This window comes from Micromys minutus (assembly GCF_963924665.1).
Source record: "Micromys minutus genome assembly, chromosome: 9".
Lineage (NCBI taxonomy): Eukaryota > Metazoa > Chordata > Mammalia > Rodentia > Muridae > Micromys > Micromys minutus.
In genome coordinates, this window is record NC_137978.1 from 43,125,993 (window position 1) to 43,141,261 (window position 15,269).

General features: G+C 46.9%; 1 protein-coding gene across 1 annotated transcript in view; it reads left to right on the forward strand.

Moving 5' to 3' along the window:
• Positions 1-15,269, forward strand: part of CSMD2 (CUB and Sushi multiple domains 2) — a gene marked incomplete at both ends in the record, with an annotated part of 547,554 nt that overhangs the window by 438,509 nt on the left and 93,776 nt on the right. Inside the window, 5 exons of the mRNA XM_080921920.1 lie at positions 72-210; positions 2,578-2,765; positions 8,615-8,809; positions 9,661-9,777; positions 12,087-12,200. Coding sequence (XP_080778046.1) covers positions 72-210; positions 2,578-2,765; positions 8,615-8,809; positions 9,661-9,777; positions 12,087-12,200 — 753 coding nt within the window. The remainder of the gene's footprint in view (positions 1-71; positions 211-2,577; positions 2,766-8,614; positions 8,810-9,660; positions 9,778-12,086; positions 12,201-15,269) is intronic.

Here is a 15,269-nt window from a genome sequence, read left to right on the forward strand (position 1 = left end):
TATAAAATTGCCTAGTTTTTAAGTGACCAAGAAAATGGGACAGACTTTCCCTGTCCTTTTTTTCTTCTCAGCTCCTTGTGGGGGAGACCTGACTGGACCATCAGGAGTCATTCTGTCACCAAACTACCCAGAGCCCTACCCACCAGGCAAGGAGTGTGACTGGAAAGTGACCGTCTCTCCAGACTACGTCATCGCCCTGGTATTTAACACGTATGTACCTTTCCCAGGGTGGGAGACCAAGGGTTTTGAGACCTTGGGGGTTAAGGACCTGGGTGGCCAGGTGAGACCTCAGAGGTGTGTGGCAGAATTCGCAGGTCCAACGGTAAGAGAGAGACAGAAAAAAGAAGGACCACCAGTAGCCACTGGTTCTCTTCTCTGCCCTGGCCCTGTGTCTGCAGTATCCTTGCAATAGTTTCTTTCTCTTACACTTTTGCAGCTGCTAATCAGAAAGGAGCCCTAACCTGGGACTCTGTGTCCCACCACATTGTATGGCCCTCTCCCCAGTGCCTCCCTCCATCCTGATGCCTTTCAGGTCCGCCTGACCTTTCCACCTAACCCGTGTTCTCAAACCTGCATTCTACTCACAGGCAATTCTCCATAGATCTGCCCTATCCCTCCCTGTCTCTGCCTCCAGTGGCCTTGCGGGCTACCTAAGCCTGGCTGCTGCCCCAACAGTCCCATTAGGGTTGGGGAGGTGGCTCAGTCAGGGCTTGCCATACAAGCCTAAGGCTCTAAACTTACAAGGCTAGGCATGGTGACACATGCTTGTAACCCCAGCACTGGGGAGGCAGAGACAGGCCACTCCCTGAGGCTCCCAGCCTAGCCTACTTGGCAAGCTCTAGGCTAGTGAAAAATTCTCTCTCAACACACAAGGTGAGCAACACTTTGAAGAATAATGTTCAAGATGGCTACTGTATGGTGTATGGTATAGGTGACCACTGTATGGTGTATGGTATAGGTGACCACTGTATGGTGTATGGTATAGGTGACCACTGTATGGTGTATGGTATAGGTGACCACTGTATGGCATGTACGTACACATGCCAGCAAATTCCTGTATCTTCATATTCATCCCACTCCTCCCTGCCTTGGCTTGACCCTTTATCATCTTCCATTGCAAATGATGTCTTAGTCTCCACACTGGCCACTCTATCCCGTCTAGCCTTCCCGGGTAACCTATCAGGGTAACTTTCAGAGTACTCTGTCTTACGGGCAACTTCAAGGCAAAGAAGCAAACAGGCACTTTATTTTTTATCCCTTAGTAAATATATCCTCTTTGTAAGTCGGTTTGAATTTCTGAGTTCAGCTTCTACGGTCTGCCACACATCCATCTCTCCAAGCAGGCTACCAGCCACCCTGTGCCCAGAGCCCCAGTCAGATTGAATACCTGGTGGTTTCCTGAGTCCCAAAGACTTGCTCATATCTACCTCACTTCTGCTTCTGCTTCCCAGTGACTTTCTTGTTTTCCCTCCTTGTCTCACTGCTGCGGGTCATCTCCTTCCCTGGGATAAACTCAGGCCAGACCACCATGAAAACCTGCGTGTGTCCCTCCCTGGAGACTGAACATTTTATAGATATCATACACTATTGACCATTTTGTACAGTCAGGAGAGTGACCTACAGTAACCATGTTGTTTGTTCTGAAGGAGTGACTATACTAAATGCCAAAGGAAAAAAAAATGAACAAAAAGTGAGAGAGCAAACAGTGATCAAGTCAGGTACTCAAAGCATCCGGCAGATGTCAACTGGGAACCCATTTAAGGCAACCAACTGAAGTTCCAATTGGAACTTGTCTCAGGCAGGACAGAGCATCCCTTCTGGTGGGATATTTAAGCGAAAGAATAAATTGCAACAGACAGAGACAACATCCAATCACACACCCACAATATCATACCGAAACCCACTGAGGAAGTTAAGCTAGCTAGAGGTACCAAGTAGCTATGAATGTGGCCCGACACATTTACAGATGACAACATTGTGGCACAATATCTAAAGCTTAGATGCCCCTGCTAGCTGCCCTACATGGATGAGTTATATCCATGAATTCCAGTTCTCAGGATGGATCTTTTTCATCCCACACTATGGCTGGGCAGCTCAGGGAGAGAACATCTGAAGGTGATGCTAAGACCCAGGTGGAGGGAGAAAACTAGGCTTTTTGTGGTGATGGGTCCCTTCCTACTGGAGATAGTTCCTTGGACAGTCCTGAGCTGTTAGAAAAGTCAGTACAAACTAGTATGACAGCAGAACAATGAAGTCAGGCAAGAGCCCTGGACTCACACCTGCCAGCTCTGCCCCTTCATGCCTGGAGTTGGCAACTTACTTTCCCTCCCGCATGAGCAAAATCTGAGGCCTTTGGCTACAGAATCGAGAACTGATCAGTGATTAGAATCTTACACCTGTGTCCTCAAGCCACATTTTGTATCATCTCTCCTGACCGGGATGTCACCAGAGCCTCATCTTCTTCAGTCTTTGTGGGGAGGGTACCATGGGATGATGAGCTTGCTTTCTGGGAGGCCCCAGCGCAAGCCCCTGTTTGACCTCGGTGGGGGATGGGGATGGGCTACTTTTGTCCTCCAGATTTAACTTGGAGCCTGGCTATGACTTTCTTCACATCTACGACGGACGGGACTCTCTCAGTCCTCTCATAGGAAGCTTCTATGGCTCACAGCTCCCCAGCCGCATTGAAAGCAGCAGCAACAGCCTCTTCCTCGCCTTCCGCAGCGATGCATCTGTGAGCAATGCTGGCTTCGTTATTGACTACACAGGTAAGAGCCTAGTGGGAGAAAGCCTCAAGGGTAGGCTCAGTGGGTTTAACCAAAAAACAGCAATATAGTAGTGAAGGGAAGGTGTTAGACTAGACCACAGAGAGCCTGCAAAATATTTATCTTCCCTGTGATGCACCCCACCCCAGATGGCTTAGTCTTACATGTTTACACACCCCAGTGCTAAAAGAGAATGGTAGCATTCTTTTGTCATCCTTGCTTCTGTTTTCAAATCACTAATCTTCTTCTCTCCTTCTCTGTAAGGCTTGTTTATAACCATCATAATCTCCCTCAGTACCTGCTGGCTAACACCTTCCTGGTCATTCCCTCAGCTTGTGAAGGTTCATGTTGAATCTCAGGCTTCCTTAGAACTCAGCCAGAACCTCCGAACGTCTTGGGAAGTTGACCATGTTTTACTCTACCTTCTGTTGCTATAACAAATACTCAAGGCTTTGTATTAAAAAAAAAAAAAAAAAAAAAAAAAAAAAAAAAAAAAGAGGGATTCTCTTCCTCACAGATGATTTAAGCTGAAAGTCCAAAATTGAAGCTGGACTTCTGGTTGACCTCTCTGAGAGGTAGAAAAATCAGCACCACAGTGAAGGGAACCTAGGGAAATCAGAGATTACGTGACCAGACAGAGGGCAGATGGCTGGGAAGACTCAGGAGCCAGGCTCCCTGTGTATATAACTGCTCACTATAACTGAGAGACCCCTGAAATTACCTTAATCCTTTTCAAAGGCAGTAACCCCATGACCTGACTTCCTCTTAGGAGACACCATCTCTGCTTTCACCAGCAACTCAACGTTGGATACCCATTGTCAACCTCTAGGACATGCACACAAAGCCAAACTATCTTAGCTCACAGAAACAGGGTAGCCTGCGCAAAACTAAATTCCTCATGCTTTGATACTGGCATTCTGTCACAGACTGGTCACCATCTGATGGCGTCTTGTTAGTATTGTGGCTCTCACATTCACTTTTGGAATTAGGCCAGTGGATGATAGGGGTCAGAAGAAGGAGTTGATGGGTTTTTTTTTTTTCTTAAAAATAATAAACATTCAGATAATATTTCCCTGTCATGGCTTCTCAGCTCTGTCCTTGTAGAGCTAAAATGACCATAGACAAAACATAAAAAAGTGGGCATATGCATGTGTTGAAAATTTACTTGGGGCATGGCGGGGGTGCAATGTGGAGTTGGCTTAGTCAGTAGAGAGCTTGCATACCTGAGGACCTGGGTTTAGATCCCAAAGCACTCATATAAGAACCAGGGAGTTAGAGAGATGACCCAGTGGGTAAAACATATACAGGGCAAGCATGAGGATCTGAATTCAGATCCCAGCATCCACATTAAAATTTAGGTATGGCCGTACACCCATCTCTGACCCTAGTGCACCAAGGGGCAGAGACAGGAGTGCTAAGGCCTGGCTAGATGCCAGACTAGCTTCAGGATCAACAGGAGACACTGTCTCAAGAGAATAAGGCAGAAAGTGGTAAAGTAGAATATCAGATGTCTTCCTCTGGTGTATACCCATACACAAGTGTGTGCACATGCCACACACGAATGTGCATATGCCATACACACACACACACACACACACACACACACACACACACACACACACACTCAGCTCTGTCCTTGGATGCTAAAGCACCAAGGGGCAAAGCATAAAGGAAGGGGCAGAACCATGTGCCAATAAGACCTCACAAAGACGGCCGCAGTCCTTGCCTAGCCAAGAGCATAGCCTGCCAGTTTAACAGGACTGAACATGCACGTTTACTACTTAGCAATCAGATGACCTTAGGCAGGTTATTTAACCACTCAAAATCCCCACTTGTTCATCCGTAAAATAATGGCAAGAAAATTCCCACACAGCAAAGCTACAAAGCTCAATGATCCTGTGCACTGAAGCCGTTGGTATGGTGCCTGGCGTGTATCATATACCCCGTGCGCTTCTGAGGTTATTAATAGTCAGGACAGTGTTCTGGGCTCCCAGGCACTCTACATTTTTCTGCTCCATTAGTCCCCTTTTGACTTGCTCTTCTTCCTTAATTATCCCAGACAGCATTACCCAAATCCTAGATCTACTTCTCCCTTGATTTGTGAACTTGGCAAGTTATTATCTTCTAGAACACCATCTACAATATAGGCAGTAAAAATTACATTACAGATGGTTAATATTCAAAGACTGTATATATGTATGTATGTGGACATATGTGCAAATGTGTATAGACAGTCTTTGGATATACATATGAAAGAGAATGAGAATGCTATTTACAGGATCACGATAATCCCCCCAAGCATACCTCTCAGCTCATCTCCCTGGCTATTCTAAACTCTGTCAAGCTGATCATTAATACTAGTGTGACACTGTCTCCTTTGAGGACCAATTAGAGCACTTGTACCCACAATTCCCCACATTCCCATCTTAGGAAAATCAATCATACATTCTGATATACGTGTGTGTGTGTGTGTGTGTGTGTGTGTGTGCTCGAGCGCCAGTGTCTGCATGTCTGTGTCTGTGTGTGCCTGTGTATGTGTATGTCTTTCTGTGTGTGCCTGTATACGTGTGCGTGTGTGTCTGTGTGTGAATACAGGTGCATGATAAAACCGTAAGTCACCTCCAAGAGTGCTTTCTACATTCTTTGAGAGAGTCTCTTCTTGATATATATCTCACCATGTAGACAAGGCTCACTGGCCAGTAAGCCCACCTCTCTTAGCCCAGTGCTGGGATTACAGGCACACAATCCCACACCCAGAATTTTTACACTGATTCCAGGGGTTAACTTGAGTCTCACGTTTGCAAGGCAAAGCACTTCACTGACTTGAGCCATCTCCTTAGCCCTCATCCTGCCTTTGTAACCAACTTCCCAGACTGGTTGACCATTCTGCCTATTGTTCCAGGATTTTGCTTTTAGAAAGAGCAGGAATGGAGCTCATCTGTGAAGACCGGAAAGAAGCTGTTTCTGTGTTGCTGCTTTGGGCAGCTTGGGTTTTTCTTATGACCGTGATGGTGATGGGTTGGTCACCCTGCTTTGTTATTTACAGCCAAGCTCCAGCCAGCCGCAGGTCTATTTCTGATGCCCATTCCATCTCTCACTAGCTGAATGGCTTAGAGAACCCATTCTGTTTCTCTGATCACCACATCCCTCATGTGGCTCCTGCAGTAAGTGCGACTGTACCCCTGCTCTGCCTTCTGAGGACAGAGGGGAAATGACGGATTCCTAGGGGCTTTGAGACTGACAAAGTGACATTCCTATGTGTGAGCTGTCATCACTGTTATTAGTGTAATAGCACTCAGGATGAAAAGCCTGTCCTCTTCTGAAATGTGAGCAGATGCTTGTTGGTTGGCCACGCCCCTCATTGTTTAGCTCGACAAGGTAGCAATCTTACTGCAGGCCCACGCTGTGCACCGCACAGGCCAATCCTGGTGCTAAGTTCTGAAGTAGCTGCTGGGGCTACAAGAAGCCTTAGTAATTGCCCCCATCCTCCAGGAGTTTGGAAGGCACTGGAAGTAAATGTCCTTACCCTGCCTATCTGGAGAATAGAATTCATCTTATCATCAGAAAAGAGAACCAGATCTTCTGGAGAGAAAGCCAACTTCAAGACACACCTCCCCCCAGACAGGGTGACATTGAAAAGTCACCATTCTTGGATGATATAGGAAGGGGTTCACGAGCCCTCACCCCCAAGTAGGGACCCATAAAGGAAGGGTCAGTTTCCTTTAAGGATGCATCTCCAATCATGCTCCAGGGAAGGACCCCCACACCAGGAGTCTATGTAGCACATAGACTGGAATCAATGAGTTCATTCAATATAAAAAGTAGGAGGAACCTATCCAGATGTGGGGACATATTGTGCACAGAGGCTTGAACAACATCGCAGAGGGAACCATGGGGCAACATTTGCAGGGCTGTGTAGGCCTGGAAGGATTTTTGTCTCCTCTGAGGGAAGCAGAAGGTCTTGCTTGTATTTTCCATCTCCTAGGCCACGAGCCTGGGATATGTGAGTCTTACCTGGTCCCCGGGAACTGTCAGTCAAACCCAGGTTCCATCACTGACCTTGGGAGGGGAGATGGAAAGCAGGTACCACAGCTGATTCAGGCTCTGTGTGAGCTTGGTTTCAGTTTCCTAATTTCAAATATGATTTGACTCATTATGAATTAATGATGACAGCTCATCACATCTCTGAGATTTGAATCTGATTCATCCGGTGGCCATTTCTAGTCTAGCCAGAGCCTCAGGCATAAGAAAAAGCCAGATTTGATGCAGTGATCAGGGTGATGTACCATGGGGGCACATGATTAAGCCAAGGAGGGTCCCTTTGCCAGGCGAGTGAAGGTTCTCTGGGCCCGTTGAGTTCCAGAAATACACTCAGGACCGCTGCATCCTCAGCTCTGTGGGGATGCCTCGAAGAGCAGGAGCATAAGGAGGGCTCAAATGTAAGAGCTGATGGACTTGTCGGGATTATAGACCCAAGGGTCCTGCCCCATCACTCAACAGGCTGATTGGCAACTAAGTGACAGCCTCGGGCAATGGCTTCCCTGTGTGTGTCTGTGTGTGTGTGTCTGTGTGTGTGTGTGTGTGTGTCTGTGTGTGTCTGTGTCTGTGTGTGTGTGTGTGTGTGTGTGTGTGCTCGAGTGTTCTGAAAGGCACCCAGGTGACAGGGACGGCCCTCAGCAAAATTCCTCCCGAGCCATTTATTTCTGAATTCTGATAACTTCTCCTCCAGCTCTTCCCTCCTTAGCTCATTCCATGCCAGAGCCCTTATGCAGAGGCGGTTAGCATGTTAAGAGCCTCACAGCATTCTTGCCCTAGGTCGACACTCTAACCAAAACCCAAGGGCCAGTGACACATTCCTGTAGCCATTTGGCCTAAACAGTGTGCTGTCACTGCCTAGTTGACCATCCCGATGATGGGTAGAGTAGAGGCTGCCTTCCAAGACAGCTTGGGATTTCTATGGAAAGAAAGGCTATAGTGTTACATCTCCTTCAGCTACACAGGCTCCAGCTGGTACTCTAAGCCCTTAGGAAACATTAAGTGTAGTGCAGAGAGGTGTCAGAAAGAATAAATTTGTTGGATACATCCACAGTTGCCTGTCTGGAAAGAGTCTGTGGCCAGACAAAAAAACACAATTACTTTAATAAGTTGGACATCTCAGGGATCTGGGGTATCCAACCGGAGGGAGGGGTGAGATTTTTCCACTTCCTTCCTGGTTCTGGGTTTAGTGCCCTTTTTGTGAGCCTTGTGGGGCAGTTGTCAGCTCTACCCTCAGGCCAGCATAGTGGAGGAAAAGAATAAGAGAAAAATGGTTTCAAATACTAGCTACTGCCAGATATGTGGCTGGAGATAAGAAGCCAAGGAAAGCTAGCCTGTGGTGACTAGGGTGAGAGGGGAGACAGGGGCTGGACCTGAGCACTGACCTTCTCTTGAAGTATCCCCTGCCTTTCCCAAGAAGGGGATGTTGGTAGAGGCGTAGGCTCACCACAAGCAGGGCAGTATTTGCCCCACCCCCACCCCCACAGAAGCCAACAAGGAGATAGAAAAGGATACCCAAGGCAAAGAACCCACTTCCTCCTCTGTGAATCACAGCAAGAAGAGCCATGGAGAAGAGCTTCAATCCTGAAGACTATCCTCAACTGCAAATCTCTCATAAAATTTAGAGTTGTTTCTAGTCATGAAGGGAAATGGACTGGGCATCTTGAGACCCTCCACCCTGCTCATAGGTCACTAACAAATTCTCCCCACTCCCTCTCCCTCTCCCTCTCTCTCTCTCTCTCTCTCTCTCTCTCTCTCTCTCTCTCTCTCTCTCTCTCTCTCTCTCTCTCCATCTGTATGGGTTTTATTTTCTTTAGAAAACCCAAGGGAGTCATGTTTTGACCCTGGTTCCATCAAGAACGGCACTCGAGTGGGCTCTGACCTGAAGCTCGGCTCTTCCATCACCTACTACTGCCACGGGGGCTACGAGGTTGAGGGCGCCTCCACCCTGAGCTGCATCCTGGGGCCTGATGGGAAACCGATGTGGAACAACCCCAGGCCAGTCTGCACAGGTGACCTAGGGGTTCAAGGGCCAAGGGATGTCTTGTGATGGATGATGGTCAGAAGGATCTGTGGTGAGGGAGGGTAAGGAGGACATGGCTTCAGGGGTACTTCTGTGAAGCAAGCAGAGTCTGACAAATGGATTTGCAACAAAGGCGAATGTTTTTTCCTTCACCCAATGTCCCAGTCCCTCTGGATGGTCATCTCTCTTGAGTGTGCCTATTCCCATTTAGATAGATGCTCAACTGAGGCTTGTAGCCTGCCATCCAGGAGGTATATACCATGGAGGGAGGACAAAGGTAACCTTGGGTTTACCCTTGAGGCTGAGGACATTCTGAGTGATGTCTGTGTAAAGTAAGGCTACAGGGTAATCTGTGTTGTCACCTGTGTGTCAGAACCTCTCCCCCACCCCAAAACATGGAGGCCACCCAACCTGAAAAATAATGAAGTCTCTGCTTGGGTACATGGGAGAGGCCAGTACCAAGGCCAGTTGTGGAGGTTGGCAACAAGAATAGGAACAGCTTGGCTGTGTGGTTCTCAGGAGGTAAAGTTTGGGGGAAAGAAGCTCAGTAAACACCAGTGCCTGCATTCATCAGCCATGGAATCAAAGGCCATGCCCATTTCTAGGTTCTGCTTATAAGCATGAAAGCCTCACACTGCAAGCACCAAGCATGTGCTTTCAAGGAAGGGCTCAAGCCAGTGTTAGTACCTCTAGTGCAGAGGATGATGTGTGCTTTTGAGTAGATTTCAGTCTAAGGACAAGTGGATGTCCTTGGCCAGGGGCTCAGGCTAGACTAAAAGAAAACAAGCAGCTGATAAGAGGCAACCAAGTCACCAGGCCCCTCTGTGGCTTCTTTTTCAGCTCCCTGCGGTGGACAGTATGTGAGTTCAGATGGAGTGGTCCTGTCCCCAAATTACCCCCAGAACTACACCAGTGGACAGACCTGCCTGTATTTTGTTACCGTGCCTAAGGACTACGGTAGGGCTTCCTTGGCTTGCTTTCCTGTTTTCTGATTCCTCCTGTTTCTTCCAGAATGGCAAGTCCCTTTTGTGATCTGACAGGGCAGCCTCTCAGGCAGGGCAACATAGTGTCCTGGGATACACCAGGGAGAGGCTTCCAGGCCAGAGGTGAAAGAAAGGCATTCACAGGTATGGGGTGGGCATGAACTGAAAATGGCGGATAGAGGCTAGGTGAGCCATGTCTCAGCACAGCACAGATAGGCAGGCCTAGAAGGGTGGCAGGTCCAGCCTGCTGGAAGCCCAGCTGTAAGGGGCCCCGGGAGCAGGAGGAAAGAAGGAAGGGGTAGCATGGAGACAGATTTGAAGGGAACCCCATCATTCTAGTCATCCATCTGAGGAGAATCTAGCAGCTGTAAGTAGGAGGAGCAAGGAACCCATGAGGCAAGAATCTGCCCTAAGAAGTCAAAGAAACTTCTATATCCCGAGACACCCAGGCTGAAGAAATAAGATTTGTCATCTTTCTCAAACATGGGATGGAAAGGGCAAAGGGCGGGACCCAGATGTTTGAGCCATTCGGCAAGACTTCAGTGGCATCCGGCAGGGCCATCTGCTTCTCTGAAGCCTGGTATCACCAAAGTGGGAGAAACTCTTCCTGCCTCCGTAACTCCCAGCTCATCCTCGTCCATAGCTCTGCCCCCCCCCCTTAGCTATGTGTGCACACACCACCCACACTCTACTGAGACGGGAGCTTTAGGCCTGCAGGATTCCACTGAGGAAAGTCATGGAACGTTGTCCAGAAAGTCAGGAACCCTTGATAGATAGCCAGCGTGCAGTGTTACGCTCCAGCTGCGCTTATGACAAGGAGCTCAGTCATTTGTCAGTAACCGACCTTGGCCTGGCCAGCGTCGCACAGCTAAAAGCTGTCCATGAGGTCGGCGAGCACTGGCTAAGGGTGAAGTGCTCCAGCTCCTCTTTGTCAATGAGGCCAAGCCTGAGCCTGGGAAAGAGGCAGACCTTCCCCTCCAGGAACGAATGTCTTGTCTCCAGCTCAGTTCTGACTTCAGGCCACCGGAGACCTTATTGTGTCACTCCCCACCCCTTCTCAGAAGTAGCCTGCCTCACCCCATCACGCTGCCCTGTTACTCTCGGAGTTTAAAAAAGCTCTCTGAGATTTGTGTTTACTTGCTAAGTGTGGATTTGGGGGGGGGGCACTAAATTGCACACTCTATGAAGCAGGGTCCCTGTGTCTCCCTCAGTTCTGTGGGATGGCAGACCCCGATCACCCAATGTTGTGCCCATTTTTATGGTATGGAAATGTTCCTTTCCACATGTCCTTCCCCTCCTCCTCAGCCCATATTCAAGAACTAAGATTACTACAGTGGCTGCTACATTCCACACTGCTGACTGTGTTCTATCAAGCAGTTTGCTCGGTGGCCTGAGCCCCTCCCTCTCTGCCCCAGCACACGATATATACAAAACATACATAGCGTATTCACACATGACCTAAAGAAAACATATACAATAAACACACATGCAGACAGCACACATGCATCGTACAAACACACACATATGTCCTGCTTCCTATGAGCTGAAGATTTTGAGCCAAAGCAGGAGTGGGACCTACCTGGCTCTTGTTAGCAAGTACACTGGGCCAACTGGAAGACTGGTGTAGTCATGGTGGTAGGAACTGTGTCTATGGTGAACCCCACTCCTCAGCACTGCAGAGAGAAGAGGACTGAGTACATTCCTGCTGTTCCCAAATGGAGACCTGAGTTCACAGCAGGGGCCTGTGGTCCCTTCTCAAATTAACACAATGGTCTGAGGAACTCTTTTAACCTCTGAGCCTCTACTTCTTGGTCTACAAAATATGAACCATTTCTGGGAAAGCCACAGTCAAAGAAGACAAACAATACATGTAACCAGTATGGTCCCTGGTACCCAGTGGGTGCTGGGTGAGTGTCACATCCTCTTTCGGATAAATGGGGTGGTGACATTGCTCACTCTATAGACCTGTTGTTCCTGCCTTGGAGCCCGCAGCTGCTCCCTTCTCTCACACCTCTTAATGCCCAAGAGCTGCTATCCAGGGGCTGACCTGGTTGGCTGGAAATTTGAGAAAAAAAAAGAAAGCCAAGGTATTCACAGGTTCTTAAGATGGGGTTGGGTGGGAAATGGAGGGTGTTCGCAGAAACCCTTTCAAACCCTTACCAGTAACTTCCTCTAGCTGCCCTGCTCCTGGCCTAAAGCCAGCAGACCTCCAACTCCACCCCATACCCCTCCAAAGCCTGCCAGTCCTCTGCACTGAGGTCCCGTGCTGTGTCTCCCCCACAGTGGTGTTTGGCCAGTTTGCCTTCTTCCATACGGCCCTCAACGACATAGTGGAGGTTCATGATGGGCACAGCCAGCACTCCCGGCTCCTCAGCTCCCTCTCGGGTTCTCACACAGGTACCCGGGGCCAGCGAGGGATCTGGGTGGGATGGGGTGGAGGTGCTGGTAGCGAGAGCATGGGCCATCCTGGGACTATAGCTGAGAATGAGCTGTAAGCATCATGGTCAAAAATGTGCTGGTTTATAATCTCAAATAGTGTCTCCACAGCAGAAGGACCACACATGACAAAGGATCCATACTTCCTGTGTATGTGTGTGTCTGTGTGTGTGTGTGTCTGTGTGTGTGTGTGTGTGTGTCTGTGTGTGTGTCTGTGTGTGTGTCTGTGTGTGTGTCTGTTTGTGTGTGTCTCTGTATGTGTGTCTGTATGTGTGTGTGTCTGTGTGTGTGTCTGTGTGTGTCTATGTGTGTGTGTGTCTGTATGTGTGTGTGTGTTTGTGTGAGTATGTGAGTGTGAGTTTGTGTCTGTGTGCCTGTGTGTGTGTGTGTGATTTACATATGCAGACTCATACCCAGACCCCATCTTTTCTTTTTCACTATCAGCATGTTGTTTATTTCACTGGAGAATATTTGGGGCCAAATCAAAATTCCCATAAGAGAGATTCTTAAATAGACAACACTCAGAAGTTGTCAGATTGCCAAGATACACTGTGTGTTCTGCTCTTCAGATGTACTCAGACAGACCCTTACCTCTTTTATTGAATAAAGCAGTGTATGTATTTCACTGTAATTACTCACCATGAACTTTCCTCCATCATTATGCAGCTCTTTTATAATGGGATTTTTAATGCTTCTTGGTAGTTTCTCCTATACTTATTTAAGATTTATAGAACCAATTCCTTAGTGCTGTGCATTTAGTTGCTTCTGCACTATGAACACAAGCTCACTGCATTACACATGCCTTTATACATATCCCTGCCTGCACCTCAGCATTTCTAAGAGCAGATGAATTAAAGAATGTAGAGAGGGGGGCTGGAGAGATGGCTCAGTGGTTACGAGCACTGGCTGCTCTTCCAAAGGACCTGAGTTCAATTCCCAGCAATCACGTGGTGCTTCACAACCATCTGTAATGGGATATGATGCCCTCTGAAGACAACGACGGTGTGCTCACATACATAAAATAAATACATCTTTTGGAAAAGAATGCAGTGAGGTTATTGAGGCTTTTGTTGTATAGATTGTCAAATAATCCTGATACAATGTCTTGTAGCTTTACTCTCTAAAAATGAGGTAATTATAAAAAAAAGTGATCGGTTTGAAATGTATAAATAGTATATCATTCTCTAATTTGTCTTTTTTATAGCGAGTGAGGTGGTGACCTTTTTTATAATGTGTTTAGTGGACCATGCATCCTTGTTGCAAATTTTGGATCGAGTTTTCTATTAGCCCTCATCTTCTTATTCATGAAGTATAACCCCTTATGGCTATGGGCAAAATATAGTATATAACACAGGAATCTTATACACTATGAAAAGCCCCCCTAATTTTGCCAATTGCCACATAATTTCCTTCAGGGTATGTTTTGGTATCAGAAAATTAAAATGCCCCTTGAAGGATCAAATAGATCTTTCCTCATTTACGCCTTGGCTTGTATACAGAACAGATGAAGATCCCTATGTTTTTTTTTTTTTTTTTTTTCTCCTTCTCTTTAGTTCCGTCTCCTCGCCCCAATGCCTCTGGATTTTATTTTGACTTTTTATTTGCTGCAGATACTGAAGCCAATTAATCAGTTGTCTTGATATGACTTTCAAAATGCCACATTTACACATTCTAATTATTGTGGGTATTTGGTTCTTTTCCTATACTTTTTTAGCCTATTTCTTCCAAGTATATATTTCTCCTTGTGCAGGTTTTGGTTATTAAAAAACTATAATGGTACTTGGTGCTTTAATAACTTGTTTAAAGATTTATTTTTATTTTACATGTTGGGGAGTTTTAACTGCATGTACAGAAGTACACCACATGTCTACTGTTTCCAAAAAGGCCAGAAGAGGGCGTCAGATCCCCTAGAATTAGATGTGGTAGTGAGCTGCCATGTGGATGCTGGGAACCACGCTCAGAGCTTTTAACTCCTAAGCCACCTATCCAGATCTGTTATAATAACATTAAAAGGTGTGGTCATTGAAAAGGTGTGTCTTTTTTTTTTTTTTTTTTTTTTTAATTTTTTGTTGGTTTTTTTCTTTTCAGTTTGGGTTTTTTGTGTTTGTTTAGCTTTGTTTGTTTGTTTGTTTGTTTTGTTGGTTGGTTGTTTGTTTTCCAACAGGTCTTTTCACTTGGCCTCAAGCTCCTCACCCTCCTGACTCCTAGGCATGCCATGCCATAACCAGCTCTTATGACTTTTTAAACTGGTCATTCTTGCTTGTTTTGAATCTCTCAATATTATCTAGAAATGTTTTTGTCAGTGTTAAAAATTGTATAGGGCCAACAATATAGCTCAGTTGGTAGAGCGTTAGCCTAGCCTGTTATATAAAGGCAGGAACATTCGATGGGTTTAGCACCACATAAAACCAGTGCAGCAGGCAGGTCTGTGATCCTCGAACTTGGGAAGAGGAAGCACAGAGTCAGAAGTTCAAGGCCAGCCTCAGTTTCATAGCAAGGTCAAGGTCAAGGTCAAGATTCAAGGTCAGTCTGGACTACAGGAGACACTGATGCAAAAGAAGAAAAGGAATACATAGGAATTATCTCTAGACTTTCACAAAATGTGTACATTATGCTGAAAAGAGGATCTTTATACTTGTCCCCATCCGGGAATATGACGCGCCTCTCCGTTTATCTGTTGGAAACTTGGGGGGAAGCTGCCACTTTCGATCAGCGGTAGTGATTTGTGTCTGCTGTTCCTAACTTTGGTCCCAGCTGTCTCCTGGAGGTTTTTAGCAGCCTTTATTGCTCTCTTATTATAAACGGGCCTTCCCCTCTCTTTGTGTTTTCTAGCTGGTCTCTGCTAGTCAACTCTAAGACTGACATTCAGCGCATGTTCCTCCCAGAAGCCCATCGGGCTGTCCTTGATAATGCTAACGTCACTGATTCTTGGCTGCTGGGAGAGGCACTCCATCATTTGCAGTTACATGTTTCCTTGTTTTATCTCCTGATCCTGCTCCTCGGTGGGTTCTCTTTCTCTCTTTCTTCCTT